The sequence below is a fragment of the Pristiophorus japonicus genome, chromosome 2 (assembly GCF_044704955.1).
Source record: "Pristiophorus japonicus isolate sPriJap1 chromosome 2, sPriJap1.hap1, whole genome shotgun sequence".
NCBI lineage: Eukaryota > Metazoa > Chordata > Chondrichthyes > Pristiophoridae > Pristiophorus > Pristiophorus japonicus.
The window spans coordinates 52,066,605-52,081,757 of NC_091978.1; the positions used below are offsets into that span (position 1 = coordinate 52,066,605).

The 15,153-nt window shown below is 47.0% G+C and overlaps 1 protein-coding gene and 1 long non-coding RNA gene across 5 annotated transcripts in view; one reads left to right on the forward strand and one right to left on the reverse strand.

The window, feature by feature from the left end:
• Positions 1–15,153, reverse strand: part of LOC139237888 (zinc finger protein ZFP2-like) — a 93,081-nt gene that overhangs the window by 71,691 nt on the left and 6,237 nt on the right. For 3 of the 4 annotated variants that reach the window (XM_070867170.1, XM_070867188.1, XM_070867162.1), the window contains exon 2: positions 12,928–14,564. In XM_070867170.1, the coding sequence (XP_070723271.1) occupies positions 13,028–14,455 (1,428 nt within the window). In that variant the 5' untranslated portion in view covers positions 14,456–14,564 and the 3' untranslated portion in view covers positions 12,928–13,027. Of the gene's footprint in view, positions 1–12,927; positions 14,565–15,153 lie in introns of those variants that run through there. The other variant, XM_070867198.1, reaches the window with a different exon arrangement.
• LOC139238419 (uncharacterized) lies at positions 723–6,651 on the forward strand. Its single transcript, XR_011588587.1, has 3 exons — positions 723–1,199; positions 5,429–5,585; positions 5,860–6,651. It is a non-coding gene; the product is annotated as an uncharacterized lncRNA (long non-coding RNA).

A 15,153-nucleotide genomic window follows, 5' to 3' on the forward strand; every position in this document is an offset into this window, starting at 1 on the left:
CCTCAAATGAATGTGGCACCCGATTGTGGTAATAATGATAGTGGCGGGGATATGTATCGTGATCCAGCTATATCTGATGTGTAAGATCTGAGGGATATACAACTGTGTGGTTCTAGCCGAACAGCAAACAGCCTTGTTAACAATGTACCGTAGGTGTAATAGGGAGGCGAATGACTTTGTAACGCGTTAGGGAAACAACTAAGACCCCCGAGCTTATGTTCTGTATGTACAAAAAAAACATATGTAGCTTGCCAATAATCCCAGGGAAATGGTCAAGTAAAGACTCCGTTAAAAGACGGAGCTACGAGTGATCCAAAGGAAATGGATTTGATCACCATTTCCGGCAGGTGGCTCAGAACGTATATGTGGTTGGCTGATTATTTAGAAATAATCAGGGATCAACAGGAGGGACTGAAGGGTAAATTACAATTCTTTAGAACATTGTGCCATTTTAAAATGGAGCTAACAGATTTTAAAATGGAACCTACAGACTGTGAGAACATTCCTACGAGAAGCAAAACATTCTAGTTTACAGATCAATGACCTTGGGAGGCAAAGTACAGATAGATAATATAGAAACTGAACTGAATAACAAGATAAGGGTAGAATAGAATGGATGACAGTAATCGTACCCGGAATTACCATTTAAGGCATGTAGAAGAGGAAGCGCTGTATTAATCAATCATCATGCATTAATTGTAACTTGCGTAATTACATAATGACTTAATCTAAAATTATATAAAGGAGAATGACTCCAGTCACTTCTTTGAGCATTCCTTACGGAATAGCTCCCCTGCTAGCTTGTATCAATTAATTAATAAAACTGCATTTACTTTAAGGCTAATGGACTCCGAATGGTGGTTTGAAGTTAACCCTTACAATGAGTGACTATAATCAGATGTGAGGTCTTTCACTTTTACCAGGAATGTTGTACTCAAAGGCTGAGGAGAGGCAGGAATTCGAGGTGCGTGGTGAGGCCTATAAAGGCCAGCGGCAGATCGGAGGTGGTGGCTGAGGAGAGGCGGGAGTTCAAGGTGTGTGGTGAGGCCTATAAAGGCCAGCGGCAGATCGGAGGTGGTGGCTGAGGAGAGGCGGGAGTTCGAGGTGCGTGGTGAGGCCTATAAAGGTCTGCCGGTGCAGCTGCAGCAGCGAGGCAAAAAGGTAGAAAGAAATCGAAAGGTGACATCTCAGCCAAGGGGGTAAGTGATTTCAGTAAGTAACCTTTAGCATTGTTGTTGCCAAATTAAGTTAATCTAGGAGTTAAGTCATGGCAGGAGAGCTCGGACATGTGTTATGCTCCTCCTGTACGATGTGGGAAATCCGGGACGCCTCCGGTGTCCCTGACGACTACATGTGCGGGAAGTGTATCCGCCTCCGGCTCCTGACGAACCGTGTTGCAGAACTGGAGCTGCGGATGGATTCACTCTGGAGCATGCACGATGCTGAGAATGATGTGAATAGCACATTTAGTGAGTTGGTCTTACCGTAGGTAAAGGGTCCACAGCCAGATAGGGAATGGAAGACCAACAGGAAGAGCAGTGCAAGGAAGGTAGTGCAGGGGTCCCCTGCGGTCATCCCCCTGCAAAACAGCTACACCGCTTTGGGGTATTGTTGAGGGGGATGACTCATCAGGGGAGAGCAGCAGCAGCCAGGTTCATAGCACCATGGCTGGCTCTGCTGCACAGGAGGGAAAGAAAAAGAGTGGGAGAGCGATAGTGATAGAGGATTCGATTGTAAGGGGAAGAGATAAGCGTTTCTGCGGCTGCAACCGAGACTCCAGGATGGTATGTTGCCTCCCTGTTGCAAGGGTCAAGAATGTCTCGGAGCGGGTGCAGGATATTCTGAAAAGGGAGGGTGAACAACCCGTTGTTGTGGTGCATATAGGTACCAACGATATAGGTAAAAAATGGGATGAGGTCCTACGAGGCGAATTTAGGGAGCTAGGAGTTAAATTAAAAAGTAGGACCTCAAAAGTAGTAATCTCAGGATTGCTACCAGTGCCACGTGCTAGTCAGAGTAGGAATCGCAGGATAGCTCAGATGAATATATGGCTTGAGGAGTGGTGCAGAAGGGAGGAATTCAAATTCCTGGGACATTGGAACCGATTCTGGGGAAGGTAGGATCAGTACAAACCGGACGGTCTGCACCTGGGCAGGGCCAGAACCAATGTCCTAGGGGGAGTGTTTGCTAGTGCTGTTTGGGAGGAGTTAAACTAATATGGCAGGGGGATGGGAACCTATGTAGGGAGACAGAGGGGAATAAAATGGAGACAGAAGCAAAAGATAGAAATGAGAATTGTAAAAGTGGAGGGCAGAGAAACCCAAGACAAAAAACAAAAAGGGCCACTTTTCAGCAGAATTCTAAAGGGTCAAAGTGTGTTAAAAAGACAAGCCTGAAGGCTCTGTGCCTCAATGCAAGGAGTATTCGGAATAAGATGGACGAATTAACTGCGCAGATAGCAGTTAACGGTTATGATGTGATTGGCATCACGGAGACATGGCTCCAGGGTGACCAAGGCTAGGAACTCAACATCCAGGGGTATTCAGCATTCAGGAAGGATAGACAGAAAGGAAAAGGAGGTGGGGCGGCGTTGCTGGTTAAAGAGGAAATTAATGCAATAGTAAGGAAGGACATTAGCTTGGATGATGTGGAATCGGTATGGGTGGAGCTACGGGATACCAAAGAGCAGAAAACGCTAGTGGGAGTTGTGTACAGGCCACCAAATAGTAGTAGTGAAGTTGGATCAGCATCAAACAAGAAATAAGGGATGTGTGCAATAAAGGTACAGCAGTAATCATGGGCGACTTTAATCTACATAGTGATGGGCTAACCTAACTGGTAGCAATGCGGTGGAGGAGGATTTCCTAGAGTGTATTAGGAATGGTTTTCTAGACCAATATGTCGAGGAGCCAACCAGAGAGCTGGCCATCCTAGACTGGGTGATGTGTAATGAGAAGGGACTAATTAGCAATCTTGTTGTGCGAGGCCCCTTGGGGAAGAGTGACTATAATATGGTAGAATTCTTTATTAAGATGGAGAGTGACACAATTAATTCAGAAACTAAAGTCCTGAACCTAAGGAAAGGTAACTTTGATGGTATGAGACGCGAATTGGCTAGATTAGACTGGCAAATGATACTTAAATGGTTGACAGTGGATAGGCAATGGCAAACCTTTAAAGATCATATGGACGAACTTCAACAATTGTACATCCTTGTCTGGAGTAAAAATAAAATGGGGAAGGTGGCTCAACCGTGGTTAACAAGGGAAATTAAGGATAGTGTTAAATCCAAGGAAGAGGCATACAAATTAGCCAGAAAAAGTAGCAAGCCGGAGGACTGGGAGAAATTTAAAATACAGCAGAGGAGGACAAAGGGATTAATTAAGAGGAGGGAAATAGAATACGAGAGGAAGCTTGCCGGAAACATAAAAAATGACTTCAAAAGCTTCTATAGGTATGTGAAGAGAAAAAGATTAGTGAAGACAAATGCAGTTGGATTCGGGTGAATTTATAATGGGGAACAAAGAAATGGCAGACCAATTGAACAAGTACTTTGGTTCTGTCTTCACAAAGGAAGACACAAATAACCTTCCAGATGTACTAGGGGACCGAGGGTCTAGTGAGAAGGAGGAACTGAAGGATATCCTTATTAGGCGGAAAATTGTGTTAGGGAAATTGACGGGATTGAAGGCCGATAAATCCCCAGGGCCTGATAGTCTGCATCCCAGAGTACTTAAGGAAGTGGCCCTAGATATAGTGGATGCATTGGTGATAATTTTCCAACAGTCTATTGACTCTGGATCAGTTGCTATGGACTGGAGGGTTGCTAATGTAACACCACTTTTTAAAAAAGGAGGGAGAGAGAAAACGGGTAATTATAGACCAGTTAGCCTGATATCAGTAGTGGGGAAAATGTTGGAATCAATCATTAAGGATGAAATAGCAGCACATTTGGAAAGCAGTGATAGGATTGGTCCAAGTCAGCATGGATTTATGAAGGGGAAATCATGCTTGACAAATCTTCTGGAATATTTTGAGGATGTAACTAGTAGAGTGGACAGGGGAGAACCAGTGGGATGTGGTGTATTTGGACTTTCAAAAGGCTTTTGACAAGGTCCCACACAAGAGATTGGTGTGCAAAATCAAAGCACATGGTATTGGGGGTAACGTACTGGATAGAGAACTGGTTGGCAGACAGGAAGCAGAGAGTCGGGATTAACGGGTCCTTTTCAGAATGGCAGGCAGTGACTAGTGGAGTGCCGCAGGGCTCGGTGATGGGACCCCAGCTCTTTACAATATACATCAATGATTTGGATGATGGAATTGAGTGTAATATCTCCAAGTTTGCAGACGACACTAAACTGGGTGGTGGTTTGAACCGTGAGGGGGATCCTAAGAGGCTTCAGGATGATTTGGACAGGTTAGGCGAGTGGGCAAATGCATGGCAGATGCAGTATAATGTGGATAAATGTGAGGTTATCCACTTTGGGGGCAAAAACACGAAGGCAGAATATTATCTGAATGGCGGCAGATTAGGAAAAGGGGAGGTGCAGCGAAACCTGGGTGTCATGGTTCATCAGTCATTGAAGGTTGGCATGCAGGTACAGCAGGCGGTGAAGAAGGCAAATGGTATGTTGGCCTTCATAGCAAGGGGATTTGAGTATAGGAGTAGGGAGGTCTTACTGCAGTTGCACAGGGCCTTGGTGAGGCCTCACCTGGAATATTGTGTTCAGTTTTTGTCTCCTAATCTGAGGAAGGACGTTCTCGCTATTGAGGGAGTGCAGCGAAGGTTCACCGGACTGATTCCTGGGAATGGCAGGACTGACATATGAGGAGAGACTGGCTGGACTGGGCGTGTATTCACTGGAGTTTAGAAAGAAGAGAGGGGATCTCATAGAAACATATAAAATTCTGACAGGACTGGACAGGTTAGATGCAGGAAGAATGTTCCCGATGTTGGGGAAGTCCAGAACCAGGGGATATAGTCTTAGGATAAGGGGTAAGCCATTTAGGACTGAGATGAGGAGAAACTTCTTCACTCAGAGTTGTTAACCTATGGAATTCCCTACCGCAGAGAGTTGTTGATGCCAGTTCTTTGGATATATTCAAGAGGGTGTTAGATATGGCCCTTGCGGCTAACGGGATCAAGGGGTATGGAGAGAAAGCAGGAACGGGGTACTGAAGGAATGATCAGCCATGATCTTATTGAATGGTGGTGCAGGCTCGAAGGGCTGGATGGCCTACTCCTGCACCTATTTTCTATGTTTCTATGTTTCTGCATTCATGGTGTACGTCTTTAAAGAATGATAATTATCATAATAATCATGATTATATCTTTCGGTTTTGTGTTGCATCAGTCTCTGTGACAGTACCTAGCAATGATATCACGCAATGATGTCATGCCATGTCATCCTGTTACCTTTTACAGAAGAAGTTATCGACGATGAGGTGCATGCAGAGGCGAACGGATGGGAGGCCACCAGTCATCAGTGACATCACCGATATCGAGAATCAGGTGCTCACACTAGTGGGGAAGCACACCCGGATGCCCACGCAAGCAGCTGCAGACCCTGAAGTGAAGCCATGTGAGTAAAGTATACACCATTGCGTGATGTAATGTCAATTGATGCCACACCCACCCATATCCGAAGAATAATATATGATAGATGGTTTCTAAAATTGTCCTATAAATAATGCTGGCCTAATGAGAATCATTGAATGCACAATGCGTTGATGGTCATGAAATGTGATATCTGTGTTGATTTTGCTTTTGTCGTGCATATGCTGTGTGTAGCGCTGGACTCACCTTGTGACCCTAGCACCCCCTTCTCCTCTGATAACCTTATTTGTGTTTTGCAGCTCAGCCAGCAGCGCGGCCCCAGGCAAGACCACAGAGGCCAGAAGGTGGGGGCGTGGGGCCCGACTCTCCGGACGATCCTACATCTGCTGAGGAGCTCTGATTCTCACCCATCAATCCACTGGGTCTGTTCTCCACGGATGAGAGCGCCGACTTCGAAGAACCTGCATCACCATGCTCCAGAAGGCATTCCACCCCAGGGTCATCTAGTGCTCTTCTGGCCATTCCCGCCTCCACTCTGGAGGTACCAGGCCCAAGCACCACACCACAGGACACCCCATTTGTCCCCACGACAGCGCTGAACCTGCGGGGGTTTCGTGGACATGGCAGGTCTGGTCCACGAGCGCCAGATGAGAGCGGAGAGATGGTTACGTTGGCCAGGAGAACTGTAGACATTGGTGACCAGATCCTCGATGCATTGGAAAGCATATCGCGACAGCTGGCCACCATCTCCGGCACCATGACTGAGTACATTCCGCAGATGGCGGAGGCCCTGGAGGCAATAGCCAGGAACACTGCTGGCACAGGCCTCCCAGTGGTCCCGGAGCGCGGCACTCCTCCCCTAGGTTCCGCACCACTAGTGCCAACGACACGAGAGACAGGACCAAGATCCTGCTTCTGGATCCGAGAATGTTCCCACCTCGGCACCCACCCGCTCCCGTACTCGTGCAACCACCACCTCTGCCTTCATCCCCCCCCCCACAATGAGGCACCGCCTGAGGAGCTCTTCGGCCAGGCGGCATGGAGCAAGGAGGGGAAGGGGTAGAGGTGGGGAGAAGGGGAGGGGGGAAAGTTAAGTGAGGTGCATATCCACAGGTGATGGCTGTGTTATATCTCCATCTGGGTGTATGCAATTTGTTGTAATGTATGGGGGGAGGGGCCCACCCTCCTGCTTTGCATTTGTGTTCTGTGTTGCTGGACATGTTAACCATTTGATTGATGTCAATGGTCAAAAAAGTGGGGTGGGGGTGGGGTGTTTTTGCCCATGATACTTATGATTTCAGACCAATGGTCGTATAAAATGTTTTTTATTCAACATAACCTTGTTTTGCATTGTCTCAGATAGCTGGACCGCTACACACTGGTGATCCCTTAACATGAAAGGGTATAATTACACTTAACTTGAATCAACTTAAACTTTAACTGGCACCAAGGTGATGCCCGCTGTCAGCTTTGTCAATAACAGCAACGTTCTTTCAGGCAAATCGCTCGTTTATGAGCTCCTGACGTAAGAGTCTTGTAGCTATGTAGCCACCACAGGCCCTTTCCTGCGGTCTGGAGGGGGGCGTGGGCATGGTTGCATAGTCAGCCTGATTATCTGGCCCGAGGTCCGCTTCCAGACCCTCGGCCTCCTCTTCCTCTCTCCTGAGGTAGACCATCAGTCCCTTCTGCCAATTCTTTGTCCCCTCCTGATAGCCAGGTTGTGCAGCATGGAGCACATGACCATGAATTTAGCTACTTGCTCAGGGTTGTATTGTAGTTCTCCTTCTGAGTGCTCCAGGCATCTAAAGCGCTGCTTAAACACAGTAATTATTTTCTGGATCACATTGCGTGTGTCTCTGTGCCTCTGGTTGTATCGTTTCTCGGTCTCGGTGTAGGTGTCATGCATGGGGGTCATCAGCCAGGTGGTTAGGCCATATTGGTTGTCACCAAGCATCCAGGATTGTCCTTGTGGCTGACTCTTAAACATGTCAGAGACAGCGCTCTCTCGCAGGATGTGAGCCTCATCGAAGCTGCCTGGACATTTGGCATTCACTGCCATTATTATCTGGTTGTGGTCGACAACTAGTTGGACATTCAGGGAGTGAAATCCTTTTCTGTTACGAAAAAGCTCTGCGTCCTGAGAAGGTACCCGCATGGCGATGTGAGTACACTGTATTGCTCCCTGCACCCTGGGGAACTTAGCAATGCAGTCGAATGCTTCAGCCCTGTCAGTCTGAGCCTCTGTGGTCATGGGGAAGCTGATAAAAGTCCATCCTACACGCATACAGGGCCTCCGTGACCTGTCTAATGCAGCAATGTGTGGCATGGTGAGACAGAGGGGAAATCTCGACTGCGGAGGCCCGAAAGGAACCGGACGCGTAGAACGACAGTGTCGTGGTGCCCTTGACCTCGACGCTGATGGCAGGCTGCATATCTGACCTGATGAGCTTGCATATTTCAGTGATCACCACCTTGTGGGAGCGCAGTCTCCAAAGGCAGGCATGCTCGGACATGTTAAGGTAAGACCTCTTCTCCCTGTAAGTGCAGGGTGTGTATGGACTGGACCTCTTCCTGACACCTCTTAGTTGGGCACATAATGGTGTGCATTAGACATTGTGCCATTTGCACTCTGCAGCATCTGCATATTAATCGATGCAGGCTGAGAAATGGCTGGCCCCATTCCAATGAAAGTATAATACCGATTGATCAGAGGCAATAATTTCCACACTAAAAGACACCTACAGTAAAACCCAATCGTTCACCGTCTGAAAAGATGTCTGTTGAGATGGTCACTTCACCCGAGAAGAACTCCAGAGTCAATCCAAACTCCCCCGAAGTTGAAGCAGCCTTTTCAATGAAGCGACCTGCGATTTGAAAAATGGCGCCCACTCCGCTGAGATTAGTTCAGAACAGTTCCACTTTTTCCGAGCGGTGTTTTGGGCGAGCGATATTGTGGACGAGATATGTGCGAGGTGGTGAAAGTGACGCTGGGCGATATGCTGGGCGTTAGTTTCGGCAAATTTGATCTCTACAATTAAAAAAAAGCAGGCGGTCGGTATTATTGAATCTCGGTGTTACTTTCGGCATGTAATTAACGCTGGACAATATTATGGGCATTGGTATGTGATGATTCCGCCCCGGCGTTACGTATATGCCGAAAGTAATGCTCGGCAATAAGTCTCTGAAAATTGTCGTCAGTTTCCATTTTGTGGCTAAATGGGCGATATCTGTGCATTATACCTCATTTCAGTGGTAAAATAAATGTTAAGTGGGCGTTATGCATGCAAAATAATGGAAAATCTAGCCCATAGTTTTCAGACTCTTGACATAGCTAGAAAAGCTTTTGTTATTATTACTGCAATTGTGCACCATCTTCAGTTCCTAAAATCTCTGATCTTCTCGAATGGCTGCTTTTGACTTCCTCAATTCTGGGTGATACAAACATAGAAATATAGAAAATAGCTGCAGGAGTAGGCCATTCGGCCCTTCGAGGCTGCACCGCCATTCAATAAGATCATGGCTGATCATTCACTCAGTACTCCTTTCCTGCTTTCTCTCCATACCCCTTGATCCCTTTAGCCGCAAGGGCCATATCTAACTCCCTCTTGAATATATCCAATGAACTGGCATCAACAACTCTCTGCGGCAGGGAATTCCACAGGTTCACCACTCTCTGGGTGAAGAAGTTTCTCCTCATCTCAGTCCTAAATGGCTTACCCCTTATCCTTAGGTTACGTCCCCTGGTTCTGGACTTCCCCAACATAGGGAACATTCTTCCTGCATCTAACCTGTCCAGTCCCATCAGAATTTTATATGTTTCTATATGAGATCCCCTCTCATCCTTCTAAACTCCAGTGAATACACGCCCAGTCCAGCCAGTCTCTCCTCATATGTCAATCCTGCCATCCCGGGAATCAGTTTGGTGAACCTTCGCTGCACTCCCTCAATAGCAAGAACGTCCTTCCTCAGATTAGGAGACCAAAACTGAACACAATATTCCAGGTGAGGCCTCACTAAGGCCCTGTATAACTGCAGTAAGACCTCCCTGTTCTGACACTCAAATCCCCTAGCAATGAAGGCCAACATACCATTTGCCTTTTTCGCCACCTGCTGTACCTGCATGCCAACTTTCAATGACTGATGTACCATGACACCCATGCGGTATATTGCAGTAATATTCTGCTCTCGTGTTCTTGCCACCAAAGTGGATAACCTCACATTTATCCACATTATACTGCATCTGCCACTTGTTTGCCCACTCATCTAACCTGTCCAAGTCACCCCGCAGCCTTTTAGCATCCTCCTCACAGCTCACACCGCCACCCAGCTTAGTGTCATCTGCAAACTTGGAGATATTACACTCATCCAAATCATTAATGTATATTGTAAATAGCTGGGGTACCAGCACTGAGCCCTGCGGCACCCCACTAGTCACTGCCTGCCATTCTGAAAAGGATCCGTTTATCCCGACTCTCTGCTTCCTGTCTGCCAACCAGTTCTCTATCCATGTCAGTACATTACCCCCAATACCATGTGCTTTAATTTTGCACACCAATCTCTTGTGTGGGACCTTGTCAAAAGTCTTTTGAAAGTCCAAATACACCACGTCCACCGGTTCTCCCTTGTCCACTCTACCAGTTACATCCTCAAAAAATTCTAGATTTGTCAAGCAGGATTTCCCTTTCATAAATCCATGCTGACTTGGACCAATCCTGTCACTGCTTTCCAAATGTGCTGCTATTTCATCCTTAATAATTGATTCCAACATTTTCCCCACTACTGATATCAGGCTAACCAGTCTATAATTACCCGGCTTCTCTCTCCCTCCCTTCTTGAACAGTGGTGTTACATTAGCTACCCTCCAGTCCATAGCAACTGATCCAGAGTCGATAGACTGTTGGAAAATGATCACCAATGCATCCATTATTTCTAGGGCCACTTCCTTAAGTACTCTGGGATGCAGACTATCAGGCCCCGGGAATTTATCAGCTTTCAATCCCGTCAATTTCCCGAACAGAATTTCCCGCCTAATAAGGATTTCCTTCAGTTCCTCCTTCTCACTAGACCCTTGGTCCCTTAGTATTTCCGGAAGGTTATTTATGTCTTCCTTCGTGAAGACAGAACCAAAGTATTTGTTTAACTGGTCCGCCATTTCTTTGTTCCCCATTATAAATTCACCTGAATCTGACTGCAAGGACCTACGTTTTTGTCTTTACTAATCTTTTTCTCTTCACATATCTATAGGAGCTTTTGCAGTCAGTTTTTATGTTCCAGGCACGCTTACTCTCATACTCTATTTTCCCCCTCCTAATTAAACCCTTTGTCCGCCTCTGCTGTATCATAAAATTCTCCCAGTCCTCAGGTTTGCTGCTTTTTCTGGCCAATTTATATGCTTCTTCCTTGCATTTAACACTATCCTTAATTTCCCTTGTTAGCCACGGTTGAGCCACCTTCCCCATTTTATTTTTACTCCAGACAGGGATGTACAATTGTTGAAGTTCATCGATATGATCTTTAAATGTTTGCCATTGCCTATCCACAGTCAAACCTTTAAGTATGACTTGCTAGTCTATTCTAGCCAATTCACGTCTCATACCATCGAAGTTACCTTTCCTTAAGTTCAGGACACTCGTCTCTGAATTAACTGTGTCACTCTCCATCTTCATAAAGAATTCTACCATACTATGGTCATTCTTCCCCAAGGGGCCTCGCACAACAAGATTGCTAATTAATCCTTTCTCATTACACATCACCCAGTCTAGGATGACCAGCCCTCTAGTTGGCTCAACATATTGGTCTAGAAAACCATCCCTAATACACTCGAGGAAATCCTCCTCCACCGCATTGCTCCTAGTTTGGTTAGCCCAATCAATATGTAGATTAAAGTTGCCCATGATTAAAGTTGTCCCTAATTTCTTGTTTGATGCTGTCCCCAACCTCTCTACTACTGTTTGGTGGTCTGTACACAACTTCCACTAGCGTTTTCTGCCCTTTGGTATTCCGTAGCTCCATCCATACCGATTCCATATCATCCAAGCTAATGTCCTTCCTTACTATTGCATTAATTTCCTCTTTAATGAGCAACGCCACCCCACCTCCTTTTCCTTTCTGTCTATTGTTCCTAAATGTTGACTACCCCTGGATGTTGAATTCCCAGCCTTAGTCACCCTGGAGCCATGATGCCAATTACATCATATCCATTAACTGCTATCTGCACAGTTAATTCGTCCACCTTATTGTGAATACTCCTCGCACTGAGCCTTCAGGTTTGTCTTTTGAATACACTTTGCCCCTTTCAAATTTTGCTATAATGGGGCCCTTTTTGCCTTGGGTTTCTCTGCCCTCCACTTTTATTTTTGTTTGTATTCTCCTATAAATTGAATTCATCTTGTTCCAACCTGGGTTCATATAAAACAGTTTGAGGAGTCAGGAATCATTCACCCCTAGACTTACGCTGGCAGGTAAAACTTAAGAAGGTTCCTTAGTAAGGATTCTTCTGGTTCCTCGCCGTGTATTTGTCAGGATACTTAAACCCGGCTTTCTTATAGTCCGCTCCTGGAGGCCCCACTACCTGAGCCTACAATCTTCAGCAGGGTCAGTGATCGAGTTTACCAGCGAGAGTGATCCCAGAGTAACTGTCGGGATCACACCCAGTGGATGTGCCGGTTCATGTATTTTTAGTTATCCTGGTGTCTAACACACATCAATAAAACAGGGAATTCCTGGAAACACGCTGCAGGTCCTTCTTTATCTGGAGATCAAATATCTGTTGTATAATTGTACCAGCAGTTAACGGGCTCCTGTGAACTCCTCCATCTGCTATTTTAATGCAGACTTTAACCAAATTTAAACGTGTTTATGTTAAATCAGTTAACGGCAGACTTAAAATGGTGGACTCAGAACTGTACCACAAACACGATAAATCTGCGTGGAATAATTACCAGAGTCATTTTTAGACTGGAAACTTAAACCTGTCATTTCACTTTCAGTCAGGAACAGACTGCAGTTGTTTTACACAAATCTGTGATTTGACAGCATGTTTCCAGCATTCACCGTTGTCCTTCCTGACTTTAAATACAGTTGTAAAGGAGCCTTCTGTTCCGTGCCTAGGAGCTCTGAACCATGGAAGATAGCGGCTGGGACACATTTCTTACTCGCCTCACAGTTAACCCACACGGTGACTTTGCTGTCAGTGAAACGAGACGAGAAAGACCAAAGTGCCATTTGCCCCTCTCAGTGTGGCCCTGAAGGACTGTGTCCAGGCTGAAGTTCTGTACCCGCCGTATGATCCTCCCCCAGATTGTCCTTTGAGCTCCAGCCAGGTGATGCTAAACACTCAGGTGGGAAAGACAAAAATCTACAACGTGTTTAAAGAAAAGCTGATTTATTTGACATTAAACTCCAGCCCAGTTATAGGGGTTATTAATATCAGCAGAAACAAACCCCAACTGTCAGAATGAACATGGTTCAGTCCTGGATGTGATTAACAGCAGCTGTAACAGCAGAATCCAACCCCTGCAGACACATGTGAACTCGCTGGTGTTTCAACAGGTCGGATGACTGAGTGAAGTTCTTCCCACACACGGAGCAGGTGAACGGCCTCTCCCCAGTGTGAACACGCTGGTGTCTGAGTAGCATGGATGACTGAGTGAATCCTTTCCCACACACAGAGCAGGTGAATGGCCTCTCCCCAGTGTGAACTCGCTGGTGTATCAGCAGATGCTTTCTTCTTTTAAAACTCTTCTCACAATCAGAACATTTAAAAGGTTTCTCATCAGTGTGAACAAGTTGGTGTCTCAGTAGATGGGATGACTGAGTGAATTCCTTCCCACACATGGAGCAGGTGAATGGCCTCTCCCCAGTGTGAGTGCGCTGATGTCGAGTGAGGTTAGATGATCGCTTGAACCCAGTCCCGCAGTGAGAACACCTGAAAGGCCTCTCCCCAGTGTGAGTGCGCTGGTGTGCAGCAAGTTCAGATGATCGCTTGAACCCAGTCCCACAGTGAGAGCACCTGAAGGGTCTCTCCCCAGTGTGAACACGTTGATGGTACGTCAGCTCCCCGGAACTTTTATAGCACTTCCCGCAGTCCGGGCATTTAAAAGGTCTCTTGTCAGTGTGAACTCGCCCGTGCTGCAGCAGATTGGATGAATTAGTAAATCGTTTCCCACACTCAGAGCAGGTGAACGGCTTCTCCCCAGTGTGAACTCGCTGGTGTCTCAGCAGGGTGGATGACTGCGTGAATTCTTTCCCACACTCAGAGCAGGTGAACAGCCTCTCCCCAGTGTGAGTATGTTGGTGTGTCAGCAGATCATTTTTCCTTTTAAAGCTCTTCTCACAGTCAGAACATTTAAACGGTCTGTTATCAGTGTGAACAAGTTGGTGTGTCAGCAGGTGGGATGACCGAATGAATCGCTTCCCACACATGGAGCAGATGAACGGCCTCTCCCCAGTGTGAGTGCGCTGGTGTAAAGCGAGTTCAGATGATCGCCTGAACCCTTTCCCGCAGTGAGAGCACCCGAAGGGTCTCTCGTCAGTGTGAACACGTTGATGGCTTGTCAGTTCCCCAGAACTTTTATAGCACTTCCCACAATCCGTGCATTTAAAAGGTCTCTCGTCGGTGTGAACTCTCCCGTGCTGCAGTAGATTGGATGAATTAGTGAATCCCTTCCCACACTCGGAGCAGGTGAATGGCCTCTCCCCTGTATGAACTCGCTGGTGCGTCAGCAGGTCGGATGACTGAGTGAATCCCCTCCCACACTCAGAGCAGTTGAACGGCCCCTCCTGGGTGTGACTGCGCTTGTGTCTTTCCAGTTTGGATGATTGACTGAAACCTCGTCCACACACAGAACACGTGTACCCTTTCTCCCCACTGTGAACGGTGCTTTTTGCTTCCATATTCAAAGGCCGATGATATTTCAGTCCCGATGAATCGAGTGACTCAGTCAGATCTTGACGTGATGCTTGGTTTGAGCTTCCCGTCTGAAAATCCTCCCCTTGTATCTCACTGTAAAACGAATTTAAAATGGGAAAAAGGGAGGGTGAGAGAGAACCCACAAAAACACAAAGACAGGTTGTGAAATTGAGCTTAATGTATCTGGTTATTTGTGGGGCCGGCACTGGAGAAATGTCAACATGAAAGCTGCTAGATTATCATAAAAACCCAACTGGTTCACGAATGTCCTTCAGGGAAGGGAACCCACGTCCCTTGACAGTCCCACATTGGAAATTGTTGGTCCGACTGGGCTCAGATGTACTGGGGGTGAAACCCAGCAGCTTCTCCTCCATCTCAAACTGATGCAACAAACAGACCCACACAGGAGGCGAGGAGTGACTTCCGCATCCAGCGCCCACCCCGATACAGAGCGGCCCGGAATTGCTGGGCCTGCTGTGTAAATGCAAGCTGTTGTTTTCCTTGTGTGGGGGGAGGGGCTGCCCCCTGGGATTCCTGATGCCGGAGCCCTGGCCGCACGTCCACTGGGCCCGGCGGCTCTGACTCGGGGCCTGAGACCCGCACTCAGTGTTGCTGAGGCCGCGCTCGCCCTGCTCAGTCTCCAGGAGCTGCACCGCGCATGCTCCGTGCAGGAAGGCGCTCA